The following is a 17858-nucleotide window of genomic DNA, read 5'->3' as shown; positions in this document are numbered from 1 at the left end:
CAGATGACTAACCTTTGGAGCCAGACAAAACAATAGAGGAGAGAGAAACTGTCTTATGTAGATGTGAACTAAAATTTCACAGTTGCATATTCAAACTTGAAGCAATTGGGAAAATGGCGTTGTTGATTTATTTCTCTGCCTTCCCTCCTATTATCACCTCTTATGTAGGGTGCCCTGAAAATTGGTGCAAAATATTTCAATTTGATATAACAATGTCATATTTCTTGTAGTAAGGTAAAGATTAGGAGCATGTATATAAGGATTTTTTTCCTGTGCAAACTAGATTGCAGACTAAGGACTAAGAAAATATCTATTTCTATCCTTTTAATGTTATGCTTGCAATGTCTCCTCTAACGCTAGATGAAAATCCTGTTATATAGGTTAGCAGACAGGTAAGACTCAAGCCTTATCTGTAAGAGAGCAGAAACCACTCTATGTCCACAGTTCAAGAAGACTTAAAAGGTTATGACTGATAAAACTAGTAGAGGGTCATTTATATCCACTAAATATGTTATCCAGTTAAAACTAGTTTTTACACAGGAGAGAAGAGCTCGTGGTGAGAGTGAAGAATATTGTGAAATTAAATTTGAGATGTTTATGGAATCCAAATTGATGTCTACTATTGTAATAAGTAATTGATGTAATTTTGCTTTTCAGTGTGTATGTACAGAGAGCCATCGCTACATGAAATTGGAGAAAAACAAGGGCGTTCGAGGAAAAGTTCTGGAACACCAACCATGAATGGAGGCAAAGTCGTGAATCAAGATTCAACATAGCTGAGAACTCTTCCCTTTGTCCCTCTCTCATCCCTTCCCTTTATCCCCTCCCCTTTACCCATTTCCTTCCAATAAATCCACCCAAGGAGAGGAAAATAAAATGGCAACCCAGGACCTAGTGACTAAGATTCTGCACTCAAAATCTTCCTTTGTGTAGGACAAAGAAATTGAACCAAAGCTTGCCTGTTGCAGTTTGGTAGAAATGCACATGCACAAAATATTAGCACACATAAAATCAAGGGAAAAAATAAATCAAGATGCCACAACATTGTGTTGTTATTAATAAAAGGCCAATTATAATGAAGACATAGCTATAATAAATGTGAAATAAAGTTATTATCTTAAAGACAAGGGTTTTGGAGAATTTAACTTAGAAATCAATGTAATACCCTAAATAACTTAAACTTTGGATAATGCTGTGATGTGTGCTGTGTTTTGAATTTGAATTTTCTTTGGGCATCTGGAATTGACACATAATTACATACTGTTTCCAGGATTTTTTTTTTATCATGATATTGAACATGTACAAATTATAGATTCTTCTAACACCTGTATGGTATAAGCCAGGAATCATTTAAAAGTTTAAAATTTTATTCTTGAAGTTGTTACTTAAGATTGTTTCATGCAAAGGATAGACTTCTGTTGAACTTAATGGTATTAGCTGATATCATTCCTTCATAAAAAAGAATTTCAGATTCACCTAGGAGATTATCATATTTTTATCAAAGGGATTAGTCTAGGATCTCATTTTTTTTTTTTTTTAGTCATTTAGAAAAATAAAATGTGTTCTAAGGCTGAAATAACTTTTGGGAATTCTGTGTCATTGCCATGTCTGGGCAGTGATGAATAAGTTATATGCTCTTATCATTTGGTCTGATTGTTTACATTGTACACACATTTGAGAGTAGAGGTGCATGTCTAGCTGTATTAGAGAGTTTTGTACCATCTCTTGCAGCAGGAAAGAAAGAAAAGGAGTTTTGCATGAGGAAATAAGTTTTAGGAAATTGGTCAAAGCAAATTGTAGTTGCCTTTGAAACTTACTAGAGTTTTACGTATGTAATATTTTCCAAACTTCACCAAGAAATTGGGAGGCATGGCTGTGAAATTCCTAACCTAATATCTTATGAAGCCAGTGGTTTGCTTGTTGCTGTATATCCTTGTTAATAAGTCTAGTTGACAATAAATCTGTCTCCTAGAACACAGAAAGGAACTTGATACACTGAGTTTTCAAGGGGCATAGAGAAACAATATGGAATTAACAGTTATGGTTCCAAAAGCATCAAAAAGAAAAAAAAAAAGAACTCAGTGTAAGGACTAGGCAATACTAAAGTATTAGAAAAATATTAGGGAAGAAATGAACATTATATGATCGCCTTGGAAAAAAAATAGATCTACATAGTCCTACAAATCAGGATGGTGTAGAGACATCCAAATTCAAACAAAACAGAATGTTAAAAATGTATGCAGAATTATGGATATTATCAATGAGAAGACGTAGCATGTTACTTCTCCTATAGCTCTACTGTCCAGCATGTATTATTCCAAATATGATTCCCTAAAATATATACACTTTGCAGAAGCTCTAGGCCTTCACTTAAATGACCTTGCCATTGGTTGCTGTATTCTTTCAAAGTCAATGTAGTTCCCCTCACTCTACACAATCATTATTCTTTAATAGTGGTTTGTGTCCTTCACCAAGTACTTAATTTATGTTATCAGGAGGTTAGCAGCAAATGAAATGGAGGAATTTGCCTTATCGGTTGTAAAGAATAAAAGTTATGCATCTAGGCACCTCGGCAAGGATTTTGAACACACCTTTGCAAAAGATATTTGTTTAACAAAATATTTTGAAAGTAACAAATAAAGACATTTAAATTAAAAAAAAAAGAATGTTGCTCTTCTAGGAAAAGAACACACTTGTAAAAAACTTACAAATCTGGTTGTATTTCTCCTTGTCACTCTTGATTCAACTTGCTTTTAAACACACCTGTCACTTCTAGGACCAAACAAACCCCAAGCACAAAGCCTTGTTTTCTTTGAAAAAATTCAAAAAGAGTCTTCTACAAAATGGGTCACAGGCTCATTTAGCATGAAATTACTTGAGCTTTTATGGTGATACACACACACACACACACACCCCACAAACTCATCAGTAACACAATTGACAGTTTCACAAAGTGTTATAAATTACACTGATGATTTCATTACAATATATTTAGTCTGGTTAAATATTAAGAAAAATATGATGGCGATATGAACTGCAACACAAATCCTCCCTCTATTTTCAATGGCTGCCCATCATTTATCATCTAGATTCGTATTTGTCTTCTTCCTCGTAGCAGTTAAGAAGCAGGAGTCCAACCACCTGGTTTCTATATTGTTTTTTTTTTTTTTCATATCATTTAAGCAAATGTTGACCACAGTAACTGTTCAGAAATTAGCTTTGCCTTATTTACAATTAATTTTGAAGAATTAACTGGAAAGCTCACCTTTCTTTTACATATTAACTTGACAAAACCTGTAGTTGAGAGCATAGGGTGAACGTTTGCTTAACTGCTGCTTACGTTTTAGGTACATAAAACCTTTAATAGAAAAAATCAGTATTCACGGTCTTAGTTTTTTTTTTTTAATTACCAAATACAAACATATAATTATCCTATTTCTTCCAAAAATATGAGCCAGTTTAAATAGTTTGTTTTCCAGGCTTCTTCCAAGTAAAATAATTCTTTGATTTTTATCGTTCCAATTTCTGGGTCTCAATTCATTCATCTCTTAAGTTTCTATAAGTCAAATAACTCTTTTTTTCATCCATTGGGATATTCTCAGGAAAAATATAACTTTCAGTAAAGCTTTGTAATTGACTATGTACATATAAGTTAAGATGTGTTTATTCCAAGAGTCCTCATTGTAACATGCTTCAAAATCAGTGGGCTTAAGAATGAAACCAATACTTTTGAGAATCTCAAAACAGTTCTTTGGTCAATATACTTTATTTGATTTTTAAGCTAGAAGTTTGAGGTATGGAAACAAAATGGTGCTGATGTTCCATTTGCTAATTCAGAGACTTGTGCTTCAGGAAACTGGAGGACAGCAAGCCATCCTGTACTTGATCACAGTAATAGTTTGGGTTTTGAATTTTACATATGAATTTCATAGCACATTTTTAGCCACTATGGATTGGCACAATAAAGAGACATCAATTTGATGTAAATTGTGATGCTTTATGGGCCTCATTTTAATCCAGGTAGCTTTTTAGAAGGATTCTCCAATTTAAGAAATGACACTGCTGTAGATAGGTATTATATGTATGGATGATTGTCCTGTGGTGCCACTAGCAAGAGATGAGAATATTAAGACAGAAGTAAAGAATGAAGAATGACTTATTATGTATTGGAAATTTGAAGGTCCTAATTTGGGACCAGTGATTTCTTGACAAAGAAACATAGCTACATCAACAGTAATTTTTTTAAACATGGACCCAGAAATAGCAAATCTACTATTCTACCTTCATGGCTTAGTCTACAAGGCCTTGCTCTGAGAAGGTTTCCCATGATGTTACTTAATTTCGTCTGCACAAGGTGAAACACACTCAAACATAAAAATCCCCTGCTCATTTTAATATCATAAAAGGCTGAGATTATTTCTCTGTCATAAAATTGTAAATAGCATTTTTTAACTCAGAGTCACATTTAAAACAGTGGATTGTTCTACAAATATATATGTGTATATATACATATGCTTCTGAAATAAGGATATAGAGTTTTTATTTGACTTGTGTTCTTTAGTCATAGCTAATCAAAAAATAAAGAGGTTTGAATGCAAAACTTTATATACAAATGTATATTTCTAATGGTAATATAAATTGCCACTTTATAATAAAAAAGGAACAGATGGAAATAATTATCAAAGCACATGCTCCTTCAGACTTAAGTGATTCTGAATTCTTCTTTGATGTAGAAGTATTTTTTTATTTTGAAAAGTTATCTTAAAAAGCTATACTTCCTGATCCAGATTCCATGATAAGTCATATCAGATTGAAAAGTTATGTTTGAGGGCAGGGAAAGATGCTAAATGCAAATCTTTATTTTTCAGTATTTTTCCTTGCAGCCCAAGTTAAAAATTCAATATTTAAAATCTAAATTAAGTGAAAATTATTAATATTCAGAGATGATATATTAAGCTTCAGTAACAGAAGCAAATGTATTAAACATACAATAGCTTTAAAATAATTTCATAATAAAAATTACATCACTAGATGTTTTATTAGTTGGAAAGAATTAATGTTTCTTTGTCTTTGCTCCAAGCACAACTTAAAGACAGTGGCATTCATTTTACTTAAAGTTGTTTAAAAGTCCAAAATACACTCCTATGAATAGAATTGGTATTAGCTCCATTATAAGATTAAATGTTACAATTTTAAGAAATTATTGACACTGAAATGTTTAATAAACATGTTGTATGAGAAAATTGAACAAATTAATGTTTCATTTTTGCATTAAAGCACAGATTACTCAAATCATTGTTTTTTGAGATCAGATTTGTAAAATGTTTATATATCACAACCTTCCTGAAGTAAAAAGCAATTAAAATCTTGAGATGCTCATGCATGTAGACAAAATACTTGCACTTTTTTTTAATATTAAACTTCTTTGGGAAGTCAATGTGTTTATCTTATAATCTGTCAGTGAAAAGGTGCTATGCCTTATTTTTAACAAAACATCAAAATTAGAATCATAATAAATCAGCTTTTTTATTGAACATAATAGCCAAAGCAAAAATTACTTGCTCAATATGAAGTTACTGGTGGTAAACTTAATGTTTTACTTTTTCAGGGTTAAGAACTATATAGCACATTCATTTATTCATTGATTCATAATTTACTAGCTAGAGATTTGGTTGAGTTTAAGGATTGTAGCCTAAATTTTAGTCTCAAAAAAATCCAAGAAAGGCAGACACATAAATAAATAATGTAAATACCTGAAAGTAAGTGTTACAATAGGTATGTGACTAAACCTTTATATACAACTGATAATGCAACAGTGAGGCCTGCAGGGAAGACAGGGATTGAAAAGAAACAGGTATCTACTGAGTAATAAAGAGAGATGACAAGGGGTCCCTCAAGTAGAGGAAATAATTTGAAGAAAAGTTGAGACATGAAAATCACGACTTATTGGGAAATACAAATGAAACAATGAAGGAGGGTTCAAATGAGGAGGTGGGGGGAAACTGAGTTAATACCAATAAAAATGAAAAGTTATTCAAAGTTTTGTCAAGGCGCTCTTTGGATTTGTTTTAGCCTCCGTATCTGTTAGGATGCTTGTGGTTGCTTGTAACAGAATCCCCAAACCAGAATGGCAATTCTCCAGGTTCACAGCATCACTGCCTGAGGCTAAATTTGTCTGCAGCTTTCAGCTCCGCCCACCTCCACCTGTGATAATGTCCCTCTTCAAGTAAGGTATTCTTTCACAAGTTGCAGATGCCACATATTTATATCAAGTGCTGTCTCTTACAGTCTACCTCCCTCCCCACCAAAAAAACAAAAATATTTTCTAAAATCTCATTGGCCCAAATTGGGTAATGTATCCATACTTGGATGAACCACTGAAGCCAGAAATTTGATATGAATTGACTAGTTTAAGTCAACCTGACCCTTTTCTTGGATGTATCTGTTGGATGTATTTTCCCCAAGAAGATACAGGTCTGCATAGATGAGGGATGAATATTTGAGTGGAATTCAGGGTCCATTTATCAAGAAGAAATGGAAATGAATACGGAGTAGCAAATAACAACAAATTTCCATTACTTGTTAATGACTGTATTTCCTCCCACATCTCATTGGATTTTCTAAAACCTGGTTTAGAAAAATTTTGCAAAGATTAGTGGGTTAAAGTTACTGCCATAAACCACGGTGTGTGTGTGAGGGGGGGGGGAGGAAATAAAGGCATTATAGATTCAATTCCCTAAACATGATTAAATGCCCGCTATGCAAAGGCACTGTGAGGGTCACTTAAGAAGATACAAACCACTGTGGTACATTTGACAACAACGTAGTATATATCTGTCAGTGTTTTTAAATGAGCATTACAAAGAGGACTAGAAAATGCATCTTGGCTACTTTAAATCAAAGGTATATATCGTATCTACTTTTTCATAACCAAAAAAAAAGAAGAAAAAACCTGTAACGATTAGACCATTACAAAATATCACCCAACAGTTATTTTAAGTCTTCAACTCAGGGCTACTTGGGATTTCAAAGTCATCTGGGATTGACATACATACCATTCTTGAGTCTTTTCTCTAGATTATAGCATATACTTGAACAACGAATGACGATAAATATATTAATCTCCCAAGCAGCCTATTATACATGGCAGCAGTACTGGTTTTAGAAATTTCTACTTTATATGAAGTAACTTGTTCTTCTGTAGCTCCTACCCATTGTTTCATATTTCACTCCCTAGAACTAGTCAATGTCAATTTAATCCTTCACCTATAGAAAGCATACAGATATTTCAAGATCACTGTCATTTCTTTCCCAATCTTCAAGGGTCTCTACTCATGTGAAATATCTTCAGGTATTTTTTTTTTCCCTAGACACAATATTTATTCTTTTTTTTTCATATATGAAATTTATTGACAAATTGGTTCCATACAACACCCAGTGCTCATCCCAAAAGGTGCCCTCCTCAATACCCATCACCCACCCTCCCCTCCCTCCCACCCCCCATCAACCCTCAGTTTGTTCTCAGTTTTTAACAGTCTTTTATGCTTTGGCTCTCTCCCACTCTAACCTCTTTTTTTTTTTTTTCCTTTCCCCTCCCCCTTGGGTTCCTGTTAAGTTTTTTCAGGTATTTTAAATGTTTTATTTGCCATTCTGTTTTACTTCACTCAGAGCAAATTCTAGTAACTTGGAGTGCATAACTGAACATGATATTCTCGATGTAACTGGTCCAGAGATGCTCCCTCATTCTCATCATGGTAACAGTATTAAATTAAGATTGCATTAGCTTTAAAAAATGTTTATTTATTTATTTTGAGAGAGAGAGAGAGGAAAGAGGGAAAAGCTCAATCGGGGAGATGCAGAGAGAAGGAGAGAGAGAATCCCAAGCAAAGCTCCACATTGTTAGTACAGAGCTCTATGCAAGGCTCAAACTCACTAACCATGAGATCATGACCTGAGCTGAAATCAAGAGTCAGACAGAACCCTTACCAACTGAGCCACCCATGTGCTCCTCTGCATTAGCTTTTTTAACAATCTCATAATTTTTTTTTTAAATTCAGGTTTATTTTTATTAGAACACCTAGGCATTTTCATCTCTATGATTCAAATTAAGATGGAAGTTTGCTGATAGACTCATAAAATAATTCTAATCTGATTAAGTCTTTGAGAAACATACTCAGAATTTTCCAGATGTATGACAAAACTCCCATTCAGTGATTAATCACAAATCATCTACTTGTGTGATTATCTTGTGTGATCAGATCAATCTGTTTTGGGGGATTAACCACAATGCCCTTCATCTTCTCATCTCACTTAACTGGGGTGAGGTTTCAGAAATGATCATTCTGCTGGCAGTGCTTTGTCTTAAGGAGTAGGTGCCCTTATAGAAGACACACGGTTTTGCTCCATTTTAAACTTTCTCTCTTCTCTTTAGTCTCCATTAATTTAATTAGCAATACCCCCAATAATTACATTAATTAGACTTTAAGAATCGTTACTTAGCTTCTCACTGATTTCATTTTTTTTCATTCTGTAATTTTAAATTTTGGCCTACTTATTTCAATAATCAATTACGCATCTCTTCAAATTTCTATTCAACTTTTCTTCTCCGAGTCAGCTTGCAACAGTCTTGTGCACACTCTCAAAGCTCTTAAGCTGGTAACAATTCTGAGGCTTTGAGGACCTGAGAATGCCTTTTTGCTTACTTTGGCCTGTGAAGGACACCTGGGTGGTATCAAGTCCGTGAGTTACCTTCTGTAAAATTCTCTTAATGTGTCATTGACCTGTAGGCTTTTTTAGGGACATACTATACTTTAAATTGAAATTAATATGCATTCTCTGGAATGAGCTTTCATATTATTCTTAAGAATTTAAAATGTGTATTGATATGTCATGTTATCTTTCTAACTCATTTGACAGCTTATCTAGAAAATAATACATTATCTAGAAAAATAATATTTTAATTTATGTGCTGTGTCTCTTATATAGATATCATGCATTAGCCCTACCATTCCATTGCAAAGGCTGTCATCTTCAAAAAATATTTCCTGACCCAGAGAAAACACACCGAACACATACACAAGGAAAACACTGAAGAAGAGGTCTCTAATATGCAAACTACATGTCAGGCCTATCTACGCTTTGGTTTGTCCTTTGTCAACCCCCATTTTCATCCTTGGCTTCATTTTTTTTTTTTATGCATCTATGCATTTTCAGATTGTCATACCACTTGCTTGACTAATCTAGCTCTGAATTAGTTAACATTTTTTTACCCTAATTTTTTGAGTGTAGTTCTTTTCCTTGGCCAGATAAACTCTGGAATAACACAGATTCTATCGGCTCAGCACATCTGGTTAAATAGGAGAACCAATCCATTACAATACCCTTATGTAATGGTTTCACTGAGGTATAACCCCACCCACATTATACCAGATAGCCTGTGTTGGCACATCTCAAACAACACATACAAACTAACATGGAATTATGGGCAAGGGAGACATTGACCCCACTTGACTAACCCACTCTCCATCTTAAATGCTAGAGTTATTTCTGGCCTGCCTCAAAACAAATGACTATGGTTTGTTGAATATAGCCAACATAATTGCGGACTTTCAGAGGGCTATCCACTTCTCTGACAGAGGATACATAGTTATCCGGAACTTAGTCCTAAAAGCAAAAATTGAAGGAGTTAGCTCTCCCTTCTTACTTCCTCCATCCGTTGCCTCTACAACTAGACCCAGGTCTGGTCAAATGTATGTATCTGTCTTCCACGTGAAGGACTCTAATGATTAAATCATCAATCAAAATGATTTAGTTTTCAGGCCTTTTCCATTTATTTAAGGAAACAAAATGACCTGTGCACTTCCTATTATTGGACCTATTCAGTGGTTCTTATCCTGATAGCATATCAGAACTATGTAGGCTCAAGCTGCAAGCCTAGAAAGAGGATTAAATTGGTTTAGAATGAAGACAGGTGATTCCATTCCGTAGGAGTTGAGAATCACCCCACTAAATAACCTCCTAAAAAAGGCATAACCCGTATTTATTAAGTGCCCATTTAAGACTGGATGAATCTGGATTTCTAGACACCTTGTAAGTTGTAAATATCCATGAGACTTATGAGCAGAAGACTCCCTTCCTGAATAAAGCTTAGACAGTTTGAATAGCAGGTGGTGGTAGATGCCACGCCACTTTCCATGTCCCTAGCCATTTCTGGCATCTTGCCTAATCTCCTAGAGAAGGTGTAGTGGTATATTCAGGAGATTTGAAGTTAGCCTCATATTAAATTCATCTATATATTTTGTAATTGATTCAAGGACAATTTTGTCTGTCTGAGCTCAGAGAGATATTATCTAAACAGCCACATCAAATGGGTACTTACATTTCTGCATAAGATATTTGGATCTGGGTTATGTCATAAGCGTGGGCTGCTATCTTGAGATAGTAGCTCCCAAAGGTCATCAGGGCATCTATGAATTATCTGGACCTTTATAGAAAACTGGCTTTATTTCTCCTCTCTCCTGTCATGGCTCACAATGCCGTTTTGTTAGGGTGAACATGCTAAGACATGCTTTCTCTGTTACTTGGAAAGAAGTTCACTTTCTCCTGACAGTGTAGTTTTAGCTATGATATTTCTCTTAGCACGTAGTCTTTTATTGTCTTGGATTAGACCATCAATTCCTGGGACAGAATTTTTCAACACTTTGACTCAGAGCATACTGTCCTCTGCAAAACAAATTGTCACTCCTAATATTTTCCTTTTATGCCCAGCACTATCCCCTAGAAACCAAATAAAAGGCAACATACGACTCTTCCTCTGTTACATGCACACTGACTAACCCTGTCACAACAAGAAAAAGAGTATTCTGTGTGTGTTCCAGAAGGGTAACGCAATTCAGTGGGTATTTTTTTTCTGTACTTTACCATTCAGCCCATTACTACTCTGTATTCTCCAGTCCTGTCCTTATCTTGCCATCGAAACACAGCCTGTCAAAGTTCTAAGTCCCCTTTGGACTTGCCCTGATGATGAGAAGGAAGAGTTAGGAAATTTACTTCAGTTGTCTTGAGTTGCAGTGCTTAGAATCTACTAAATACAAAGAGAGTGCAACAAAAGAACACACGTGGAAACTAGCTCAGGTTCTCTGTCTCTGTCAGAATGGCAGCCAATTATCAGGAAAAGCCTGGGGAAACTTGGTCCTCTATTTTCCAACAGAAGGAGGCTGGAATTGGGTCAGACCTACTATATTACTATAGGGCTTGATGCCAATTTCTTCCATCTTTGACTCTTCCTTATATGGCTATTGTTTTTTGTTTTTTGTTTTTCCAATGGAGCTCCTAGTAACACATTCCCTTGGCAGAGGCTTATGACTCCCATCCAGTGAACAGTCCTGACAGGATGCAGCCTTGTTACCCTTATTTTGTCATAACATCATCATCGTATCTCAGCAATACCATAGAGGACTGAAACAGAGTATTTGGTATAGTAGTAGGCGACGATACTTATAAGAAAAACTCTCATCTAAATCTAGTCAGTGTAGGATCTTGAGCAAGTTAATTTCTCTGTAAATCTCATTTTCCTCACTGTGAAATGGGGGTAGCTTGTAAAGTAGGGATTAATTTGATTGTCTAATTTTTCTTATCCACCTTGAAAATCTTTATCTCTTAATAGTTTTGTTTTGCCCATTTGCATTTAATGTAATTATTGATATGTTTGGATTTTATTTGCTTTTTTATATTTGCTTTCTGTTTGTTCCTTCTGTTAACCTTCTGTTTTCCATTTCTTTGTTTCTCCTTTCCTGACTTCTTTTGGATTATTTGGTGCTTTCTCTAGGGATTACAATAAGCATGTTTAATTTTTACTGTTTATTTAGAATTGATATATTACCACTTTGGATGAAATGTAAAAAACCTTACCTCCATATAGGTTCCTTTGGCCCCTCCTCTTATATATTATTATCTACATACCTTGAAATCCCTATCAGACAAACTTAAAGTTTGCGCTTTTAACCTGCACATACTTTAAACAGCTTAAGAACAGAATAATCAATTATATTTACCTCGATGTTTGGCATTTTTTTTTTTTTTGTTCTTAGTTCCTAATGTTTGCTTTTCATAGTATTTCCTTTCGGTCTAAAAATTTTTCTTCAGTAATTTCTTAGAGCAGGTCTGCTGGCAATGAGTTCCCTTAGTTTTCCTTTATCTTAAAGTGTTTTTATTTCATCTCTATTCCTGAAGCATATGTTCACTGGATAGAGAATTCTGGGTTGAGAGCTCTTTTCTTTCAGCACTTTAAAACCATGGTGCCACTTCTCTCTTGCTTCCATGCTTGTTATCCTCTTGGTAATGTGTCATTTTTCTCTGGGCACTTTCAGGACTTTTTCTTTCCCTTTAACTTTTAGCAGTTTGATTTGATATGTCTGGATGTGAATTTGTCTGTGTATATTCTGTTTGGCATTCACTGAACTTCTGGAATCCACGGTCTAGTTCTTTTGCCAAATTTGGGACACTTTGAGACATTATTGCTTTAAATATTTTTCCTGCACTGCCTTTTTCCTCTTCTTTTGAGATGCCAATAACATGAATGCTAGATTTTTGTTGTTCTTGTTGTTGTTGTCATTTACCCACAGATGTCTAAAGCTCTTTTCATTTTTTCAATTTTTTTTCTCAGTATTGTTCATCTTGAATGGTTTTTATTGATTTATCTTCAAGTTCACTGATTCTTTCCTCTGTCACCTCTATTCTGCTATTGAGCTGGTCAAGGGAGGTTTTTGATTTTAATATTGGTTATTGTGTGTATAGATCTACAATTCATATTTGGTTCTTCTTTATATCTTCTGTTTAGTACTCATTCTATGTTTCCTTTGGTTTTAAAAGTCAGATAATTCTAATATCTTTTTAATTTCACCATTCATGTCTGTTGATTGCATGTTCCCATGAAAGTTGAGAATTTCATGCTAACTCACATGTCAAGTAATTTTTTAATTGTATCTTGGACATTTTGAATATTATATTATAAGGTTGTGAATATTCTTTAAATCCTTGGACAGTGTTGACATTTTTGTTTTTATAGTCAGTACCTGGTTAGGTTAAGTCTTTAAGTTCCAACTAGCCTCCTGTGTCTGTGGTTCCAATGCCAGTACACTTTTCAAAGCATTCTCATTGCTATTTAGATCTGTCTGGTGTATATGCCACCTAGTGGCCAGATTTAGACATGGGCAGTGGTATATCTAATCAGTTCTCAAAGTCTTTTTATGCTAAATAATATCAACTCCACAAGTGTACAGCTTGGAAAAGAGTCCAAGGTTTACAAACAATTATTTGGGGTTTATCTCCTTAGTTTTTTCCTGTCCATGACCTTCTCATACTTTCTGGTTCCTGGGGGCTTCTCTATTTTATCTTTCAGCTAGAAAACTAGAACTTTAGTTATCCTGCTCTCCAGTGCACTTCTGAAGTGTGCCCACATCATGAGCCAAACAATGGAAGGACAAATAAGACAGAAAGCAATGATGGTTGGCCCCACCCTCTTGGAATTACATCTCAACTGAAGGTAGAGGAAGGTTCTTCTGCTCAGAGTTTTGGCTACTGTGGGTTCTTATTATGCCACAGGATTACTTAGGGGCTGGGCCGAGAAAAAAGGAAGAGAATACAACAGATTTTCACATTGTCTCTGAGTAGTATGATTTTCCCTTTCTGCAACTTGAACCAGTTTTAAAGGGCTTCTCCCAGCTCTCTCTGTCTACTACAGTGCAGTGGTGGCTGGGAGATGTGGGGAAAAAAAATAATAAAGTCATCAATTCATCAGTAATTGAATTCCAGACCTCCTTCCCCAATTTGCTTACTACTTTACAGAGTCCTCAAAGAGCTGCTCTGTGTATTCTGTCCAGATTTTATTCAGTGCAAAACACAGAATGACTGGTACTAACTCCATCTCACCCAGGCTGGACTCCTAACGTTCTTTAAAACTCGAAAAATTTCATGATGTTTATTATATTTTAATTATCTTATTTAAAAGTCAGTTTACTGAATGTGCCTTCCCCATTCACTCCCCTTAAAGGCCAGGTACCAAGCAAAAATATAAAAACCAGGAAAATGGAACTCATATTAAATATTTCCAATACTCTACCAATCCTGTATGATCTGAAGAAAAGTGAAGTGTCCCCATCTAAGCTATCTGCCACCTGAATATTAAATGTGATATTATATTACTTTCAAAATATGTATTTGAAATAATATTTTAAATAGTAAGAGATGCAAATAGCTAAAATCAGCTAATTTCTGTTTAGTCTGATTCAGATTTAGAAATTTGAGGTGGGGATGGCTCTTAATTGGACACTTTTAAAGATTGTTATAGGATCATCCTACAAGCCATAGTTACAGTTAGTGCTTCAAAAGAATATAAAAGCCGGCCACCCGTAAAAATGTATAGAGTCCATAGAGTCAAAACACCTGACCTCTTTTTCCCCAGAAAAATCTGTATTCATGGCTTAAGTAAGTGGGGCACCAAGGAGCAAGTCTGCAGCGACTGCCATCATGGTGCATTTCTTCTGCAAATCAATTACACTCCTATACATAATCATGTCAGAGCCTGACTAGGAAAGTGCAAAATCTTTTCACAGAAGACTCAAAAAGATTGGAAAAAATAATCACTTCTTTGATACCCACATAATAATTATGAAATATAAAATGCCAGTAGAAACACATATGCACTGTATCATTCTTGACAGGTCCTCGGAATAAAATATTAATGTATTTAAATTAAGGGTCAATTCTCATATTTGGCTCATGTGAGACAGTTTTTTAAAAGTAGCTAAAGGTTTTCAGTAGTCATCTGATTTTAAGAAAACATAAAGACAGTATGATTAAATAATATGCTTCTCAGGCAAAATCATGTTAGATTTGCATTTTAGATGTAATTCAATTCTTCAACTTTTTTACACTATTTTATTTCTTTTGTGCACCAATCTCTTCTATTGGACTTCAGCTAGGTTGACACAAAACAGCATTTAATAAATATTCTTCAAATTGTTTCAAATATGCAAAGAATCAGTCATAAAATTTCAGTAAGAAGTAATGAGTTTTTTATCTGACCGTATCAAAGGAAAAAAATTCCCAGCAAGACACTTTTTTAAAAAACAGTCATGAAAAATTTATTTTAAGCAAACAACCCTTGCCATTTAACTACAGTATGTGGCATTCACTGTACTACTGCTAGTTGTTTTTTTTTTTTTTTTCCTCCTTTATTCAAAGTTGCTTTACTGGTGAAAAAATTTAAGCCAGTATTCTACAGTGGTGTGTGGGAGTTTTCTCTGAGCACATATCTTGTTGCTATATAATGGGATATGTGCATATATTTAACTCCCACATAATCTTCTGAACTGCTCTGCTAAAGTCTGTACAGCATATAATCTAGTTAGATGGTTTCTTCCTGGGATTCTGGTTGAAATTATCTCAAGGCTGAATGTAACTTTCTATAGGGTTCAGATTCAATAAGAAGAAATTTCCCCCTTTCCATCAGCAAAAATCTTCACTCTTAGATGAATGTTCAGCATTCTATGGTTACCCAGTAAGTAAATTATTTAGAATAGCATCCATCCAATAGATAAATAATGAGAGCCACATACGTAATTTAAATTTTCAAGTAGCTATATTAAGGTAATAAGAAACAGACAAGATTGATTTTATAATACAATATATATAACCCAATATATCTAAAATATTACCATCTTCACATATGATCAATATAAGAATTATTAATAAGCTATTTTAAATTGTGGATGATAAGGCTTTTGAAATCTATGTCTTAGTGTCTTTTTTAACCAATTCCTTTCTGATCCAAATGCCTCTTTTCCCTGAAACAGTCCCTAATCCTCTGAGCAAAGCAAGGATTTTGAATCCATACATCAGATTATTTGTGCCACAACTAAGTTACTTTATTCGTCTCTGTCTTATGTTTCAGTATCTTTAGATATGTTCTTAACCTCTACTGGATATTTTTCTTAATAACAGTTTGGAAGTATCTTAATTTTTCCCCTTTATTTTGAAAACATGATATATAAATGGCACCCTTTTTTAGAATCTGTAGTTTGAAGCTTCCTGAGTAAAAAAGACAATAGTTTTTCATCCCAGCACCTCGCTATTAACTAATGGTATCTCCCTTGACTCATGAGTCCCTTTACAGTTTCAGTTTAGAAGAAAATTTAGTTCCATGAAAACTCACTTCATCTATGCAGAGTAGGAAAATAAAAAAGAACATTACACATATACCCTGTGAAGTGTCCTGAAAATTTTCTTCACTAACTAACTTTGGAAAAAGAAAAAAAGAAGCTAGATATTAATATATATCAAGTGCTTAGAATTAGTCTTCAGTCATGAAAATGATTTTCTGGCTCATATCCAAATTTGTTTATTAAAGGGGTTTCTCACATGTAATGTGTGTATAATTTAAATACATATCTAAAAGGATAATTTCAAAACTAACTTTAAAATAATTTTAGAAGTTAGTTTCTTCTTGTGAATTACATGAATGTTTAGTCACATGGAAGAGCTGTTCGGTTGTTTTTATGAGTAGAGAGAGAATCTCACCCATGTGACAGCTATAGTCTTCATCTTGATATAAAAATATATATATATAATTTATTTATATATATTTGTATGTATTTATATTTTATATATTATATATATTTATATTTATATTTATAATTTATATATATAATTTATTTTTATATATATATAAAATTTGACCTAAAACAGAGTTTTGATTTGTGAGTTAAAATCATACGTTAAAAAGTGAAATCCCACACACACAAAAAAAGAAGGAAGCCAAGAAAACAGGCTGGTCCTGTACTTTCAGCAACATTTCAGTAGAATATGGAAATATAATAATAAAAACACCACCACCACAATAATAGTATCTATCATATGGATAAAATGATTCAGAAGTGAAGAAAGTATATGGAAATGGTAAAAGTCTATACAAAGCATGACTATGCTGATTTCTCCTTACCTTTTTACGGTCTTTTTCTATCCCGCGTTCTTAGGGGTTTCTTGCTGATATCAGCATTTAGTAAGATAATCCATAAAACTGCCAGTGGGACTTGCTTTGTTCCCAGGCAACAGAGGCTTATTTTAAATATGGTCTTTCAGAAGCCATGATTCATCACGGCTGTCTAAGCCTGTAGTGACATTTCACAGTGGAGATCTTGAGAGAACTGAATCTTTCAGGTGCCCTACCAATTCAATAGAGCTGGTAGTAACTAAACAGCTACATTGTACTTTCATATTCACTCACTAATTGGTAAGTGTGAGCCAGGCCCTCTGCGCAGAACAGAGATACAGAGATACATCCCTCATAGGCCTCACTGTCATGGATTTTCCAGCATTCCATGGTGGCAACTATACAAAAAATTATTTTCACACGTGATAGAGTGTATGTAAGATGCTATTAAAAGATATAGATTATATATTAGAAATGGAGGTGATAATTCAGTGGAGGAACCAGCATTCCAGGCAGAAGTAGTCTGAGCCAAAGATACAAAGTTACAAAAATGCAATATATGGTCAAGGTAGATGGGCCTCTTGGTTACAAGGCCCTTTATTTCCATTGTCCCAAAACTGTTCTATTCCATGAAATTTTCTTTTTGACCACCATAGGACCTATGAAAAAGGCACTGATTTTTAAGATTTTTCAAAAAGTTAAATGCTTGGTCTCAGGCTAAGATTAAGTGAGAGGAGAGGTTTTACCACGTACTGGAGCATGCAGTCACTTTTTGGCTTTGTGTGCTTACCAACTCATCTATGTAGCAGCCAGAGGCTGTTTACATATTTTCATTTCGTGATATGGCAATGTGTATTTATCTTCTTAT

General features: G+C 34.3%; 1 protein-coding gene across 2 annotated transcripts in view; it reads left to right on the top strand.

Annotated features, from left to right (window-relative positions):
- LOC115523328 (fibroblast growth factor 12) overlaps window positions 1-3981 on the top strand; it is a 513840-nt gene extending 509859 nt beyond the window's left edge. For both annotated transcript variants that reach the window (XM_030329264.2, XM_030329263.1), the window contains one exon: window positions 658-3981. In XM_030329264.2, the coding sequence (XP_030185124.1) occupies window positions 658-776 (119 nt within the window). In that variant the 3' untranslated portion in view covers window positions 777-3981. The remainder of the gene's footprint in view (window positions 1-657) is intronic.
- Window positions 3982-17858: the final 13877 nt, after the last annotated feature.

This window comes from Lynx canadensis, chromosome C2 (genome assembly GCF_007474595.2).
Source record: "Lynx canadensis isolate LIC74 chromosome C2, mLynCan4.pri.v2, whole genome shotgun sequence".
In the NCBI taxonomy this organism is placed as follows: domain Eukaryota; kingdom Metazoa; phylum Chordata; class Mammalia; order Carnivora; family Felidae; genus Lynx; species Lynx canadensis.
Note: the sequence above shows the minus strand (reverse complement) of the source record. Positions and strands in the feature narration are given on the sequence as shown.